General features: G+C 41.6%; 2 protein-coding genes across 3 annotated transcripts in view; both read right to left on the reverse strand.

The window, feature by feature from the left end:
- Positions 1 to 285: 285 nt before the first annotated feature.
- Positions 286 to 7,635, reverse strand: eif4e1c (eukaryotic translation initiation factor 4E family member 1c). Of its 2 annotated transcripts, none has more exons than XM_030070956.1 (7): positions 7,484 to 7,635; positions 6,645 to 6,730; positions 3,574 to 3,669; positions 2,368 to 2,431; positions 1,975 to 2,088; positions 1,714 to 1,853; positions 286 to 1,521 (listed from the first exon to the last, which is right to left on the reverse strand). In XM_030070956.1, the coding sequence occupies exons 1-7, from the start codon at positions 7,499 to 7,501 to the stop codon at positions 1,407 to 1,409; spliced, it is 633 nt and encodes a 210-aa protein (XP_029926816.1). In that variant the 5' UTR covers positions 7,502 to 7,635; the 3' UTR covers positions 286 to 1,406. The 2 variants fall into 2 exon arrangements, with proteins under 2 accessions (XP_029926816.1, XP_029926815.1); XM_030070955.1 differs by having other exon boundaries at positions 7,469 to 7,516.
- Positions 7,636 to 10,558: 2,923 nt separating this feature from the next.
- tet1 (tet methylcytosine dioxygenase 1) overlaps positions 10,559 to 17,321 on the reverse strand; it is a 29,852-nt gene continuing 23,089 nt past the window's right edge. The window contains exons 5-12 of the mRNA XM_030071418.1: positions 16,785 to 16,878; positions 16,404 to 16,612; positions 15,780 to 15,930; positions 15,326 to 15,415; positions 15,094 to 15,231; positions 14,738 to 14,914; positions 14,456 to 14,600; positions 10,559 to 14,211 (exon numbers count right to left, since the gene is read on the reverse strand). Of these exons, the coding sequence (XP_029927278.1) occupies positions 13,097 to 14,211; positions 14,456 to 14,600; positions 14,738 to 14,914; positions 15,094 to 15,231; positions 15,326 to 15,415; positions 15,780 to 15,930; positions 16,404 to 16,612; positions 16,785 to 16,878 (2,119 nt within the window). The 3' untranslated portion in view covers positions 10,559 to 13,096. The remainder of the gene's footprint in view (positions 14,212 to 14,455; positions 14,601 to 14,737; positions 14,915 to 15,093; positions 15,232 to 15,325; positions 15,416 to 15,779; positions 15,931 to 16,403; positions 16,613 to 16,784; positions 16,879 to 17,321) is intronic.

Raw genomic sequence — 17,321 nt, forward strand, 5'->3', positions numbered from 1 at the left:
GTTTTTTCCCAGGTGTGGTCTGGTGATTTTGATTTGAGTAATATGTATATTACAATTTGAACTACTACAGAAAAGACTATTCTGTGGTATTGGTATGACATTACACTGATTTCTTTTGAATTTAATTCATGAGTGCTTCTATGAGTGGTATTTCTTAGTCAGCATAACTTTATTTACATGTTTGTTTTTTTTCAATTATTTTGCCTTAATTCAGTGCTGCACAGTAGATTACAGCAGCAAATAACCGCTTCAACCACATCAAAACACCATCATAAAGAATCCTAATGAAAGGAAACCACGTGGTTCTGGTTTTAATGCAAAGCACTTAACCTTTACTTGAAAGAAGGTAATATACATCCTGGAATTACAGATAATAAAGATACATTATGAGCAAAATCATTTCACAATGAATATCATCTCTCCTTCGCATCAACCCAGAGAGTAGTGCGACATATCTACAGTTTTGTTAGGAAGAAAACAGTGAAAAGCACACCTAATTCTGTCCAAGCTTCTTTACTGTATGATACACTGTAAAAAAATGTTCTCTATTAAGCAGTAGTCCACATTTTTAACCTCCTCAATAACAAAAAGAAAATAAAAAAAAAATGAAGGAACATGAGTCTCATGGTTGTCTTCCAACTAAGTAGTTCAACAGCAATGCATACATTATAAATAAATGTAAGGGGAAGAAAAAAAATCAAAATAGTACTACAAGCAATATTCCACAATTCCAGCATGGCTGAAACAATAAGTGGCCGTTTATCCAAATCCCACACTTTGGAGTGTGACCACAGCTAATGTTTTACAAACCTTTAAGATACTGTAGAGTCTTCAAGCTGGTGCATCTGCAAACCCAACTAATGCTTAACACCTCTGGATAAATCAAGTTAAAATTGCCCTTAAAATTTGCTCTGTGAATGAATAAAGTTACCTACGATCTTATCCTGTGAGGTGAGAAACACTTTTCAAAAGGAGTGACAACTCTGCATGAGAAAAAACACAAGGTCTTATAGTTAAGAAAGGTTTTTTTTGTTTTGTTTTTTGCAACTTTAAGCCTTGAGAAATGAAAAAGGTCCTCCTCAGCTAAGCTAGGGCCAGTCACTGGTATTAATCACAGAACTCATAAATTCTAAAAGTAACTTATTTGTGTTCTCTAGCTCACGTACAACAGCCTTAAATAAACGCTGCTCTCCTTTCCTTCCTTCTTCTTCCCGTTTGTACCTAAAGACACTCCATGCTCAGTTGATTTCTCAGGCAGGGGGAAGCTCCAACTGTATACACTATGAACAATTCTCTTTTCAATAAAAAGGAAGGACACTGAAGTAGTTGACAACTCAAAAGTATTAATGTGATGATGCGGGTTGGTAATTGTTTAAATCTACGGCAAGTTGAAATGCGGGATTTATTCAAACAGAGTACATGTTCTTGGTGGTGGATCCACTCTTGCTGGACGTGTCGTCATGTGACTGGTAGCCAATCATGGCTTTGATGGGGAGGTTCAGACGCTCTTTATAATGCTGCCTGTGGAGAGACGTACAGACACATTGGACGTGAATACACGCTTTGTGAAATCTGTTAATTTAGTGTCACCATCTAGTGGACAACTGGAAGCAGCAAATCAATTTGTTATAACTCCATCATTTATAAACGCTGCCATTACTCACATCCCTTCTTAGCAACAAGGGGTGACTTTGAGAGTGCGGTACATCTTACCCTATCGTCATGATGGCTTCCCTGTTTTGGCAGTTGCTGGTCCAGATGGCTATTTTGTCACCTTTAGGTCTGACGTTGACCACAGCTCCGCACACGTCTTCACTTGCCTCATCAAATGACTCACCAACTAAACACAACAGCTGAAAAACAAAAATCATGACATAAGGTGTATGGCCGCCAGAATGTGTGTGATGATGTCTGTTCATCAAGGAGAGATGGCATGCTGCTGTGGAAGAATCACAGAGCTGAATGGAGCCTTACCGTCTCCATCCAGTAGCGGTCAAGGTCATTGTGTCTCTGCTGTTTGCTTAGGGTCATCAGCCATCGACCCCCCAGCTTGTTCCTGTCATCTTCCCACATCGGCTTGATCCCATCCTGACACAATATGAACAAATGAGTACTGTTGCCTACTTTCTTTTCTTTTCTTTTTTTTTTAAAGAACACATACAGCATCAAGACCGTGCAAACCAATAAAGTACATCATACTTTCTTAAAATCATGTTATTGTGTATTTGCATTGAGTATACTGAATATGTTCATCTATGCTGTTCAAATAGCTTTCACTTATCCTGACGAAAATGTGCAGATGGTGAACAGCAAAATAATTTCCCCTGGGTAGTAGCTTGGAGAGCTTACATTTGTGAAAGAACTTACCTTAAATAAGCAATAGTCACAGCCAAAGCCAAGCTTGCTTGGTTGCTGTATGTGGTTGTATAATCTGTAAAAAAAAAAAAAAAAAAAAAAAAGACTAGAGTCAACACACCAATTTTGACTTTACTGCCAACACTAGCACCATCTGCTTTACAACATGGAACTGAATCAGCACCACAGCAAAGTAATCTAAGCCTAAAATATCTACGAATGGAGGAGGGACATACCTTGCAAACTAAGAATTATTTGTAATGCAGACACCAAAAGATGTTTATTTTACAGGCATGAAACCAAAGCTACTCTAATACTCCTAAAAACAGCAGACGTACAACATACATCGAGTTGTCTGAAATGTGACTTTCTGATAAAATACACACCGCGATCTGTGTATGGGTGAATAAACAAATTTCTACAAAAAGGTTTACATTTTTAAGAGAAAGGAAAGTGAAACTTTCTGGGCACCATCTTAGCTTCAACTAAAATAGATTTTATAAATAGAATTTAATGCTCTAGCAATCTGACCTTCTGACATCACCGATGATAAAAAACACAAAAATTGATTTTTTCCATCGGCTGGTTTAGCTGAGTGTGCCAGAGTTTTTCCTCACTTCCTATTATACTTTAACCAAGTAATAGGATGTGCAGAGGTGCTTGTCTAATATTTGTGGAGGGCTTCTTCCCAAACAAACTACAGAAATATCACCCTGTTGGAGATACCCAATTTGAAACCTCCAGTTAACAAACAAAAACACAACACATTTCAATCACGTTCTCAACATCAGGATGCATCCAACCCAATTTCTTCTCGGCAATCAATAAAGTATTTCTGATTTCTGATCTATTTTTGAGCAGCCCATGTATCAAATGTGTAAGAGGTTAGAATCCTCCTTTTGCTTGTCTTCTCCACTTCATTCACATCCCCTTCAGGATTTATGTAAAATTAATGGGCACCATTAGTAAAGAATTGTAGGTTTTACGTGGTCCCACCTGTCTGGTCTGTTTTATGTAAAGAACTAACACAACAAGGCACAGTTCTCAAAGGAAGATGTCAATAGTATCAAGATGTTTTATTGTATTGCATCATCTTTCCTCAACCCTTACATGTGGGCTTTTAAGTCACTGAGTGAAAGACCAACCAAAGTGCATTCTTTCATCACCCCTCTCTTCACACTGTTTATGACAAAACTGATTATATTAAAAGTTACTTACGCCCAGAAGTCTTCCACTGTGTCAAACTTGGAGATGAGACGCAAGTTCTCTGTCCAGCTTTTGCTCTTGTCGTTTTTGAAATACCACAGGGCCCATCTACGAGAGGAAAACACAAAAATTCCTTTCACAATGCTCACATATTCTTAAGAACGTGGGCAGGAAATAAAATTGTTAAACACAATAAAGGGTTTCTTCATCAAACTGGCAATGTTTAGGATGAATGTCTTCAAGACTTGTGACAGAAATATAGCAACCGGACTTATATTTCTTATGGCAGAAAAATACATCAGCAATATTTCTAACCAGGCACCTATCAGTGTTTAACCTCTGTAAACTCAGCAGCTGTCCAGGTCTTCATAATAGGAACAACTATGCAAAGCCTTGACACCTCAGAACAACAAAATAGCCTAGGCCAGAGTCCCATTAACTGAGCACAGATCTAGAGCCTATTTCACCACAGAGCACAACAGCTAGTCAGCATGGCATGCATATCAATGCAAAAGAACAGAGACCAGGCCATCATCGACCCCACAAACGCTCCCATTGTTAATGACGGATGCCATTATTCTTTCATCTATTCCCATGAAGGGTAGGGCTAGAAGGGGAGGGATGAGGGCAGAGAAAGGGCATTGGCTGAACCCTGTGCCCCCCTAACAACAGTAACCAACCTTTAACCCTGCCCACCCACCGTAAAGACTCATGTAATATTCAGAAAAGCCAAGTGAGTGGACTACAAAAGACAAAGAGACAGTGAGGAAGCTAATGTGCTGCTACCCCAGCAAGACAAATTATTTCACAATAGTGATACACACAAGACAGTAGTCGTGTAATGTTTCCGAAACCGACACTGAAACTGCGGTACAAATGTCCAAGCTTGCGAGTTGCAGTTCTCTCTTCCATCTCTCGGTCCCTGAGATGGACGATTATAAGTCTCTACTTTGGAACACACCAACAATAATCACAAATACGTTGCAACCTATGGTAGCAAGATGGAGGAAGGGAGAGAAAACACAGGCAAAGAGCGAGAAAAGGCAAGCTTGTCTAGAACAGGGCAGAAAGTGTCTAAACTTAGGGGCCTATAGCTATAACAACCAGCGTTTTCAACTACATGCCACTGAGTACCACTGGGCACCTCTTCTCTTGCTGTTACTGTCAATAATCACCGACTGTCTCCTTCATTGACCGAGGCATGAGACCCATGAGAAGTATGACAATTCTGAAATGTTACTGTGGTACCAACCATTTCCCCAGCGAGGCGAGCCAAACATGTTGCACTATTTGATGAGAGTAAATGGAGATGCTGTCGCAGCTGACACACAAACTGACCAACACCAGGGAGCTGCATCTTACCCAAGTTGACCTACAAGCCTTGAGTTAGTACAGAGCAGGGATGAGGATCCATAACCGACTCCAATTTAGGACAGGGTCACAATTTCCTGAGACTGGGATCTCACAGAGCTGCTATTGGCTCCTCATTATTGAGAGGCTGCATCAAATTACATAATGATGTTACATTATGTGTTGAAATGCTATTCAGTAAAAATTTGTATTGGCTGAAGGTAAATTATCATGTTTTCATTATTTGTTCAAATGTAATCTTGTAAAAAGTATTTTTGGCATGAAACTGAAATAAATAGTTGTTTGAAAGAGAAAAATGCAAATGCTTTCATAGCTATACACAAGAAAGACACAGAGAGGGGCTTATGACTTCCTTAACCTCCTAACACTAGCTAATTCTAACCACTATCTTGTAATACATGAATGTAATATGACACTTTATGCACTAAACAGGCTTTGTTTAGAAAGATTTTGTTTTTGTATCATTGAAATATACAATAAAAATGGTGGATTTTCATATTCACCACCATCCTAAAAATTGAGGTCTGGACTGAACTGTGGATTTCAAAAATCGCTACACCCTTCCAGACAGACAGGCAGGCACATACGAGCAACTCCTGTGGTGAAGCCAGCTGAGGACAGACGAGCCTGTCAACAGGCTCATCTGTTCTGGGTGATGGATTCACCCAGCAGCAGTAAGCACTGCGGAGGAGAGTTAAGACAATAACAGTGTATTTTGTAACATATAAGTTACAAAATACATTTGTAAACAATGTTTATCAACACAGCTCCTTGCCTAATTCCAGGAAATACAGAAAGCCAACACTCCCCTTTGAGTGTACAACACTCCAAACAAACCAGAAAACAAGACACACATCTTGGCTGTGGACAAACTCCATCTGAGAGGCTGGGCTGAACACGCACAATGGCCTATAAGTGACTTACTAAGTTGCCTACTCAGCATTTCTCCACCAGCAATTAGTGCTGCTGAACAGGTTTGCACCAGCCCAGAGTTGTGGTAAAATTGCAAAAAAGTCAACGGTGAGTGAAAGCTGTCCATTTTCATCCAAACCGACAAAAATCATTGTAATTCTTCACTGTGCTAGGGCACATATCAGAAAAATACAGTATCTACCACACACTTTACAAGCTGAACTCATTCTTTACAAAAGAGCAGACGCACCATTAAGAAATGTTAGCCAGTCATTTGTCCCAAATGTCATTTTAAGCCAATTTAATTCTGCTTCGCTGTGTTCAAAATAAAGAATTTGTCTGATGTTTGAAAAAAAATAAAAATAAATAAATAAAAAAATCACAATACTGATATTTTTGAGTATAATAAGCAACACACAGGACACATGTGAGAACTTTAATGGTCATCTTCAGTGAACAGTGTGCCCGTGGATAGAAATTTCCATCACATTATCTTTAACCAAAACAACCAATTTTTCCCATTCAAACATTATTATAAAAAAAAAAAAAGGTTTAAATTCCATTACAGTGGATAACTCAAATACTAAGACTTCAGCGTAAGTCAACCATCTTTGAATGGAGGCCAAAATGGATGTAGCCAGAATAAACGGATGAGTAAAACTGGGGCCCTTCCCCCAAGCAAGACCCATCAATCAAATATGTTTCAACTGATGCTAACTATATTTAAGGTCGGACCCTCCTTCAGACAACAATGTTAGAATGCAATGTGTTGTCTAAGGCCAGAGTTGTATTATCCTTACCTGTTTTGCAAGGGGTGTTTGATATACTGCTCAGGACTTGCAACCACAGGGGTGTCAGTTTGGGCTTCTTCAGTTTCAGCTGCTTTCTGAAGGAGAGACAAATAGGGATAAACCATGAACTACAACACACTGTATCATTATTTAAGTAGGGAGATTTTTACTTAATCAGCTAGCTAATTCATTCATTCATCATTATCATAAAGCATCAAGCTAAAGGACAAGTATTCGTCAGAGAGCAGGCAAACGCTACCCGCAGAGGTATTCAGTCATACGGCATAGTTTCCCTATAAAGTTCACCATCTTAACTACGTTGCTTTGAGACGAGACAGAGCACAAATAGCTAGTGTTAGGTCGGCAACGCCAACCAATGAGACAAACCTACGCTACGCCGAGCTAGTTAGCTAACGTTTGTTTTAGCAGACGTGTTAGCTAACAGCCAAGACACACGTGTCCAGATGTCACGAAATGTAATGGATTAAATCACGGCGACAGTGAACGACGTGCTCGTAAACAACCTAGTGAGCTGACTTTAATATCGACACGGAGTAAAACGAATCAATGAATGGAGGATGAGTGAGCGAGGTCCAGCCAGTCCCTCCCTGCCAACAAAGTCAGGGAATGCCACCCCCCTCGTATCCATCACATTGCTGTGCGTGCTAACGTTAGCTAGAATCCACGCGAACTGGCCCATCTCAACAGTGGCGCACAATAACTCGCCAAAAATACCGGGCGCGCCTCCATTTACACCAGATGATATGACAACATCATAAACCGTGGGCTATTTTTTAGTTTCTCCGTGTGTGCGAGTCGAATTTTCTGGCTATCTCCGTCTCCCTTACCGGCTCCGATGTCGCCATCTTGACAGTTGAATTTCTCTGCCCGTTTAGCGCTGCTGCGTCACAAACCAACCACTCACAGCCCTACGGAAGCCTTTTCAGGTCAAACGCGGCCGCTGGACTGAAACCTTAGGAGGGGAACATCTCTGCAGCCTGGAGCCAGGTCCAAAATGGGAGGGACACACTTCCAAATGGGAGGGACAGCTCCAACCTTAGCCCTTACCCTTTCATACTAGTGGACAGGATTAAATGGAGAGGCAGTAGGATTAAGGGCAATATGTTGGCACCAGGAGGCACAGGTAGAGGAGGTAATCACTAAATGCAGCCTCCTTGGTCAGAGCATTGAAGCCATGATGTGGATTAGCTGGCATTTTTTCCCCCTCACCCAGCCTGCATTAATATCCCTCCAACACTGAAGATCCTACCATTTGGAGGAAACTGGTCTTCACATGTAAACCAAGCCATCTATTTGTTCGGCCATCCATTCATTTTCTATACAGGTCTGCTTGTTCCTATACAGGGTCATGGGGGGTTGGAGCTTATCTAAGCATCCACTGGGCGTAGGGCTGAGTGCAGCACTAGAAAGATCTATACTTGAATCCCACACAGTAAATGGACTTGGCAGAAACAATCTAAGGAAAACTGTGTTTTGTTTTTTGTCTTGCCATAGTTTTTAGTGCATCTATGCATGTCCTCAAACGTAGAAATGCAAGCACATGCATAAACACACACCGTGCCATCTTTGTCATGCAACTCCAGTGACAAATCGATATTGATGATACTTATTCCCGAGCAGTTTCTATGCTTCTAAGGCTAATAAGGTATTGATCCTTGTGGGAATGTTTTTTTTTTTGTTTTGTTTTGTTTTTTTCCACAGCTCTTTCAGGTAGGCCAGAGTGCAGTGTCACCTATAATATATCTCTGGGTAGGGATTCATTAATTTGCTCAAGGACAGATACACAGGGCAAATAATTATTATTATTGTTTTTTTTTTTTTTTTTTTTTTTAAATATGTTGACTCTACAGCTGTTCCTTGGGGACAGCTTGCTTTTTCCAACTTAGATACACGTTTGCATGCCTGCTCATGGCTGTCCAATCTTGTGATGACTTCACTGCCAATAATGTTGTGTCAGTGGTCACTACATTCATGCATCTCCACCTTAATTTTTGCATGATCTTCCGTTGCTCTGCAATGTTAAGGGAGACAAATCTAGCCAGAAGTGCCAGCAGGTGTTATGTGCCAACAGTGGCATCCTCCAGGTCCTCACCCGAATGTATTCCTCCTAGTGAAGGCCTCTTCAGAAAGTATTTGTATGCTTTCTTCTGCACTCCTGCTACCCATGAGCCATGGTTATGAGGAGATTGACTACACAGGCTTGTAACTGACTCTGGGTCTTTGGGCATCCTGATGATACGCCCAAACGAGTGTAGTTAGCCCTCCGTGATCATGGGTGAAACACTTCTGCAGTTCTCTTGCATTTAAGCATGATGTATCTAGACAGACAAAATCACTGGTGTGGGGATTACAGTAGCCTATCGACTAAGCAGTGGGCTATAGGAGGATTGTCTCGAGAAAGCCCATGACAGGTAGAGGGCCAAGCATGAAACTCTCATCATCTACTGCCACAAGCAGGGCTGGAGGGTGAGGTGCATGCCCATCGAGGTTGGCTACAATGGGTTCATGGAGCCATGTCTCTAAAAAGCCTCAAGAGTGAAGGTCCATAGGGAAGAGTAAATGCCACCTGGACACAGGACAATGGCAGGGTGTCTAATATTGAAAGACCCAAAACACCCGATGACCCCCAGGTTACGGTTTCTCAGAGGTTTTCTTGATCTCAAATCGCATGGTAGATGATAGGATTCTACCAAAATGTTGTAATGCTAAGTGTGTATCAGGTGCAGACAGACATGACGGATGGGAGTTTGAGCTGTTGGACAGAAAGTCTCATCCTGGTGTAAAGGACAAACACAGGCGATTTGACAGTCGTTTTTAAAAATGGGGCACAAGAGCTCAGATATATGCATTCTGTAACTCAAGACGCCAGTACTTATGGAATTTGGTGGTTCCTGGCGAGGTTTCCATCTTGTCTGAAGTCTGCCGAAACTCTGCTGCCGTCCTCAAGGTCTTCGTGACACAGCTGAGTGAGACATAGAGGCAAGATTTCACTGACGTGGATGACAGGGATGTTTCAGCAAAGTTCCCGGCTCACAACGTCAAAGGGATTGGAAAGGCTGACTAAGATGTCGTGATGTTGATCTCAGCGTCTCTAAAATAGTGTAGCTGTGAAAATCACGTTGAATGAGCTCCTGTTTTCTTTCTGAAGCCTCACTGTGGCAGTTGTTTCTGCGATGTTATGAATCAGTCCTCGGAGAATCAACTTTGCCAGGACCTGACTTAAAATAGCAGGGAGAGATCTTCCCTTTTCAAAATCTGTTCTTTGCAGACTGTGTTCAGGATGCAAGCGCTTCAACTTGATGACTCAGTGTATAAAATCTGAAAAAAACTAAAATCACTATTCAAGACTTTCAGCCTCACTTGATGAGGAAGCAGCAGTTCCTTTGCAGTAAAGTGCTGGGACATACTGCACAACACCATCACACACCAAATAAGTGATTCTTAGTTTAAAAAAAAAGGCCAATTAAACTTAATGTGATTTTACACAGCATTAGAGCTTGTGAGAAAAGGCTCACACTGTTCATTTTGAAGCAATAACCACCAATTTAAGCACATTGAGACAAATCAAAATATGTCACCTACACTTACTTTGTTTGAGGCAAAATTTGGCAAACCATCCGTTGCCAAATACACATCCGCTGGTAGGAAGAAATGGAGGAAAAAAAGGAACCCTTCACCAAATATGAACCAGATGAAAAATGTGCTCATTTAGGCCCAATAAAATAACTGCTTCATCTGTTGAACAAATGAGCAATACTGTCAACTAGATCATTTTAACTGAGTCACCCTCCACTTTGGTGTACACATGCAGGCACACACTCATATGCATGCACTTTCACACACACACACACACACACACACACACACACACACACACAAACAGAACAGAAAAAAAATCATGATCAGGTCCAAAATATAAATATGACTTTATTTCACAATCCCGAAAGAGATCAGCCATCCATAAAAGGAATGCTAAATTTACTCTCTTCTCAAGTCTAAAATGGATATACTTTCAGCAACATACAGTAATTCAGTTTCAAAATAAGCAAGATCATCCATTGTCTACACACCATTAACAGTACAGTAAAAACAATCTGGTTCACATACATATTTACACATTTTTCTACTACTAAAAACCTCAGATTTCTTAATGCTGGTGCTTGTTGTTGCTCACTGATACAAAGATTTTCAATGTAGTTACGTGGAGCGAGAATCCCTCCCAGTAAATCAAAAGAAATGTTGACTAGCTTTCTCTCTGTTATGTTGAAAACATGCTGCTGTTTAAGTCTGTTGAATTGAAACTCTTTACATTCATTGCATTATGTGTGTATGTGTTGTCTGTGTGTTGTACACATTTTCCAAAATGACACCCATTTCGAGAATGGTTGGTGTGTTTGGTTACCACTGGAAGACTTTTGAACTCTAGATAGACATGTTTACCATTACTTAGTTTTCATTTGTAGTTGCAACAAATGATGACTCAGGGTACAGGATACCAATGCATCTGAGTTTGGTGTCAACCCACCAAGTATGCAAAGAAATGATTTAATTAGCTTTATATGGAATCGTATAGCAGATTAGTGTGTGCTGAGTATGCATAGAGCACCATGCCATCACTTTTCAGTATATGACCAGGTTAAGTCAATGAATGCACCTGGACATCTTGTCCTATTAGCACCACAAGGAAGTAAAAGTACAGTATGTAAAAAAAACCAAAAAAACCCCAAACATTTCTCACAGAAAATGTTATGCCACCAGTGTTAGGGTGAGTACCAGTTGAATTTCTGAATAGTGTATGTTGAAATTTCAATGACGAGGTCTTGAAATGGAGAGCTTTTCTTTCAAGGGTAATAAAAAATCCTGATTCACCTAGAGCTGACATCAACCCTGCATGCTTTATTCAGACCCTGTAAAATAGCAATCTGTAAACAAAGTCTTCATGAGGATCTAGCACCCGATATTATCTCATGATATCATCTGAGTGGGATATCTGACTGCTGTTTATGAGTGGTTTTCCACCAGAAGCAGAGTAGGCAAAGGAGAAAGAGTTAAGTTAGGATTCACTGACACAGCTGTGTGTTCATACCCATCCAGTATGGACATAAGAACTGGCAATATTTGGCTGAGATAGATGACACGTTATAATTTCTGTTTAAAAATAAAAATAAGAGAGAAAGAAAGACAGAAAAAAAAGCACAGGTCTCTAGCACCATTAAAAATGTACAGTAAGTCAGAATTTCTGAAGTTGTTTGAATCCTATGATCTTCACTTGTGCCATATCAAAACAGACATTTAAACACTTTGAATTAATTTCCAGAAAGTGAACATAAATTAAGTGCCAGTAATAATAAGCACTTCACTGTTGCAGCATCTTATGATTCCTCATTACGCTCCTCATTAAGTACTGAATGAGACTGAATTTCATTAGATATGTTTACCATTTTCATCGATTGTAGCTCAGTCAAATTAAAGGAAAAAAAAAAAAAAAACTCAGATAAATGCAGAAATACTGTAAAGGAAAAGAGGTTTCACGCCAAACTGTCATATATATCTCTGTCTGTACATACATACGTAGGCCTATGGATTGGGACCTTTTTCAAGTTAGGTTTTGGAAAATAAAAAAGTGCTTCTTAATATGCCATACATATCTGTGAATAAAAGACAAACCATCCAGACTTATAGAAACAAACAAAACAAACAAACAAACAAACAAACAAACAAAACAAAGTAGTACATTTCCTTCATCAAACTGCCAGAAGAAGTCAGAGGCAGCAGAAGGAAAAGCACAATGCTACATGTGACATAATCTGTAGTAAATGTTTGCGCTATATTAGTCTTGTTTTCTACATTATGTGATGTAATGTATTTGCTTAACAAAGGTTACAGTGAGAATGGCACCAATAAAAGCCAATAAAATTCATCTAATGAAAAGAGAACCATTGGCTGAAATAAAGAGCATAGTCCTACTGTACAACATAAAATCTGAGCGCCAACACACAATGCAGGTTAACATAGAAATCTTGCAGTAAACAGGCTTACATCAGAAATTAAATAGAAATTGTTATGATCAGAATAAATAATCACATCTTTTTTGTTCTTAATCATGTATATAAAACCAGTTTAAAAATGTCTTTAAAATGCTTCAAAGCACCATCTCTTTACAATAAAAACCAACACCAAAACTCACAGTTAAAAAGCCCACACACTTTGGTCTTCCTCATCGCTTCCAAGGCAGAGATGAAGAAAGACAAAGTGAACAAACAGACATTAGAAAAGCACAATGAAAATGACATATAAAAATGAGAGTAGAAGTTTGAAGTTGACTGAGGTAAGGCAGAAGCACAGGGTGTAGGAGTTTTCTCTGTGTGTGTGTCTGTGTCTGTGTGTGTGTGTGCGTGAGAGTGTGTTTGCATGTATGTTGTGGGTGTGTAACACATTGACTAAGTCCAGCGATTGTAGGGGCCCGTGACTTGGGTGAGAGCATAAGGGGACATTGTGATGACACTATCCCGTGGGAAAGTCCATACTTGATGGGTAGGAACTTTCCAGATCCTCCTCGTCTCCTCTGTCTCCTCCTCCTCCTCCGCTTGTAGCTCTGAACTTCCTGCTCCTTTACCCCTCTTCCCCATCCCTTTGCCTGGGCTTTCCTCCAACCCTAGTCTCTCGGCCTCCTCTTCTCTCTCCCGGTCTCGCTTGGCCATTTTGGCATCCCACATAGCCATCCCGTGGCCTGGCTCGTTCAGGGACTTGTGCTGGTAGAAGACCAGGGAGATGCGGGTGGGGTGGCTGCGGTTGGGCCTGAGGATCGGGGTGGTGGCATGGAGCTCCCGACGGGCACACTCTATCAGGATGGAGCCGTGCGACGGTGCCACGGCGACTCCGCCTATGTCGTTGTCCAGGAAGTTGTGCTCGCTGTCCGACCATACCTCTTCTTGCTTAACTTCCTCTGGTTCGAGAGGTGGTATCTGTGGGGGCAGGGGGAGAGATAAAGGCGTGAGGCCATGACCCCCGACCTCTGCCCCAACCTCGCCTGAACCCCTGTGGAGCCCGTTGAGCCTGCTGAAGAGGCCCTCAGCGGTCGGCAGCGGGGACAAGGAGGAGGAGGGAAGAGGAGCGCTCTCACTGGGGGAGGGTCTGCGCAGCGGAGAACAGTGCACCTCACTGGGCTCAGTTTTGAACATGCGTGGGTAGTCACTAAGGGCATTGTGGGGAGGTATATGATCTGACGGGTCCACAGACTGGTGTTTGGGAATACTCTGGTCACTGGACCCTGGAGAGTAACCATTCATGGCATTGCTCATTGTCTTATAATTGAACGTTGAGCCATGCTGTCCGTACTGGAGGCCATACAGGCCAGGGTGACTTGGAGAGATAGCCTCCCTCCCTGGGGTGACCCCTGCTCCTGGGGTGGGGTAGCTGCTGGTGCTCTGGCTGTAAGTGCTGGATTGGTACCTCCCTACACTGGCAGGTCTGGTTGGTGGTCTGTAAGAGCCGTAGTAGGCCTGTGGCTCTGTTTTGAATGTGGGAGACTGCTCGGCAGAAGTGGTTCTGAAGCCTAGATTCAGAAACAGATATATATTTTACATCACCTTCTGTTTTCATATAAATTTAAATTCCTTACACATTCATGTAAAGCAAAAATAAAGAAGAATATAGTGCATATGGTTCTATTCTAAAAAACAAAAACAAAAACAAAAAACTTATAAAAATTAATCAAATGAAAACATACATACATTTTGACCTTTACTCTGAACACAAACACCCAAACATCAATATAACCAATGATTTGCATTCCCCACCTTTGTTAGGGGTTTCATTTTTCACTTTCCCAGGAGTGAGGGGGGTCAGCCCCAGCTTCTTCTCCAGCCTCTCTGCTTGGGCCTTCAAACGTGCCTCTTGCCTCTTCTTACGGGCAGATTTCACTGGCTCAGCCAGCAGACGCACCTAGTTATCATAAAATGCCAAAATTTTCTTTAGAATTTGAGACATATAATTTCACAGTTGTGTTATTTTATAATTGTACTAAAAACACAATATATACATCACCATAAATACCAAATCTGCTCTCCCTACACACCCACCTCTCTGGGGAAGGCAGATAGGACCTGTAGAGCCCCCGTTTGGATTTTGGCCCACTGGCCCTCAACCTGGCCAAACTCATCCCTGTCAGAGATCTTGTACAGGGGTAGAACATGGAGCTGCTCATCTTCTGGTATGTTACGCACTGCACGGTTATCTTCCTTAGTTAAAGTGCAAACCTGCAGATGGACAGAGACATAAGCCATGTTGTCCCACCAAGCACCAGACCATGTCCAGTTGCTGCCGTGAGACCCTGACCCAGATCTAAACCCAGTATCCTCTGACAAACAACTGCAAGATTGTTCAGTCACATTATATAAAAGCAGAGTGTATGGTACCATTACAGTGGCTTGCTTACCACAGTGCTGCCATTATTCATGTTGTGGGTATCCTTGTGAGCATGAGCACAGAAATCCACACAGGCTGTGACCCCAGAAAAGGGGCGTCCCTCTCTCCAACCCAGCCTGCAGTCTGTCCCTGCCTCCTCTTGTGCAACCTGACAGACGGGAAAACATCAGAAGGATTGGTAATCAACAGACTGCAGGAATGAAGCAACAGATGAAACAGAAAAATTTAAGCCAAAGTAATACCTGGTTTTGGAAGGCCTCAGGAGCCAGTCTCTTGTAGACTGGTGCAAGGTCAGTGGCGAGATTTTGGAGGTTATTTTCCAACTTCTCTTCCTGAATGCACAGGTGAGATAAACAGCAGGTAAATAACATCCTTTCTAATTAGAATTTTTTCCACCTACAACTGTGATTGTCATAGCCAACACGGACCACTAGGAGGCAACCGTTAACCCAAAATTTGTCTTGCCTGTCTATATTATATAAAAAAGTTCAGAGCTACAACAGAATGTGTCAAAATACAGTACATCCTGAAGCCTTAAGTCTTAGGTGTATGCAGATTTGCAAGAGCTCCATATTACTGGAGAACCCATTGCATTGTGCATACACAAAATGAACTATCAATCCTAGGGAATGCAGTCAAGCAGGCACAATAAGGATTATTTCTACTAAAACTGTTGGAAAATGACCAAAATCTCACCTCCTCTGCATAGTCTCCGAGCAGGCGAAACTTGCGGGGCACTTTGCTGCGGGCGAACTTACAGCCATTGAAGTACATACTCCAGGAGCAACCAAAGGAAAATGAAGCCCCACAGGTGTCTGGGTCCAAACCCTGGCATGCACACGTACGACTGTGGAAAGGAGGAAGATGAAGAGAAGGAAGACAGTGAGACAAACCCTCGCCAGGCTGCACTAGGATCAAGGCTAGGGTTGCCCCATGAGTCAACAATTCAAATTATCTACTATAGACGCCCTGCAGTTGACTGGGAAGTCTGATTTGAGCATTTTTAAGGCAATGAATGTGCACTGCAATACCACTGTAATTCAGATCACATGTAGTATCTACAGTATATCTATTAGGACAGGCCTTCATCATCAAAGTGACAAATAGTAAGCTATTGTCATTGACAGAGAGAAGAAGAACACAGACACACCGTCATTTTCTAACTGCCAGAAATACTACACATTAAAAAATAAAACAATGACTGTTTGAACGGACATATTGAAAGCCTGAATCTGATACAACTGAGAATGTTTTGAGTTGGGCACAGTCCTGGTCAGTGCAAAAAAAAAAAAAAAAAAAAAAAAAGATGGAGATACTCACTCCTCGTTGAGGGCACAGCGGCGGCTGGTCGGGGAGCCGTATTTGCAGAGGGTCTCTGTGAGCTCCTGGTAGAGGCGGTCTGCCACTGGCCGCGGGATTCCCTCCCACGCCAGGATGAGGATAACCACCACGGCGCTGTCACAGTGGTGCCCGGCTCTCTGGCGCACCAGACACAGCAACTTCTCCTCCTCACTGCTACGTCGGATCACCTGTTGGATAACGCATACACATACATGTGTGTTTTATAATGTGCCTAAGAAACACAAAGACACACTTGCTTGTCCACACACCAACAAAGACAACTACAGTAAAAGCAAATTTTCTTACTGTGGACACAATTTGGGATAAGATACCACTTGAAAACAGATGCCAAACACTTACCCATTTAGCTATCGGGCACCCCTGGGAGCTCTTCCCTTCCTTCCCAGTGTACACAACAACTTCCACCCTCACTGCATTCCCTTTCGCACCATACCTGCCACACACACACACACACACACACACACACGCACAACACACATAAGGACAGCAAAAATCTGCATTTTACACTGCAGACCACATATCTCTGACATGGCACGTTAGACAACATGGCATTACTACCCATACCTGCGGGTAACTGACATAACACACACACACAAATCCTGCGGCATTAACAAATCAAACATTTGTGCCCACACCTGCAACAAATAAAACACACAGACTGTAGTGATCAATCAGTGTAAACACAGCAGTGTGCAGTGTTCAATACAGATATCATTTCATTTTAGAGTCAGCGCAAGCTTGTGTGTGTGTGTGTGTGTGTGTGCACACCAAATAAGGTTAACATGTGAGCTAAATACAAAAATATTTCAAAGACAAAAAGAAGCATTTTAACCTGAAAAACACATAAACTGTCAAACATAAATTTATTTCATTAGC

The sequence above is a fragment of the Myripristis murdjan genome, chromosome 15 (genome assembly GCF_902150065.1).
Source record: "Myripristis murdjan chromosome 15, fMyrMur1.1, whole genome shotgun sequence".
Lineage (NCBI taxonomy): Eukaryota > Metazoa > Chordata > Actinopteri > Holocentriformes > Holocentridae > Myripristis > Myripristis murdjan.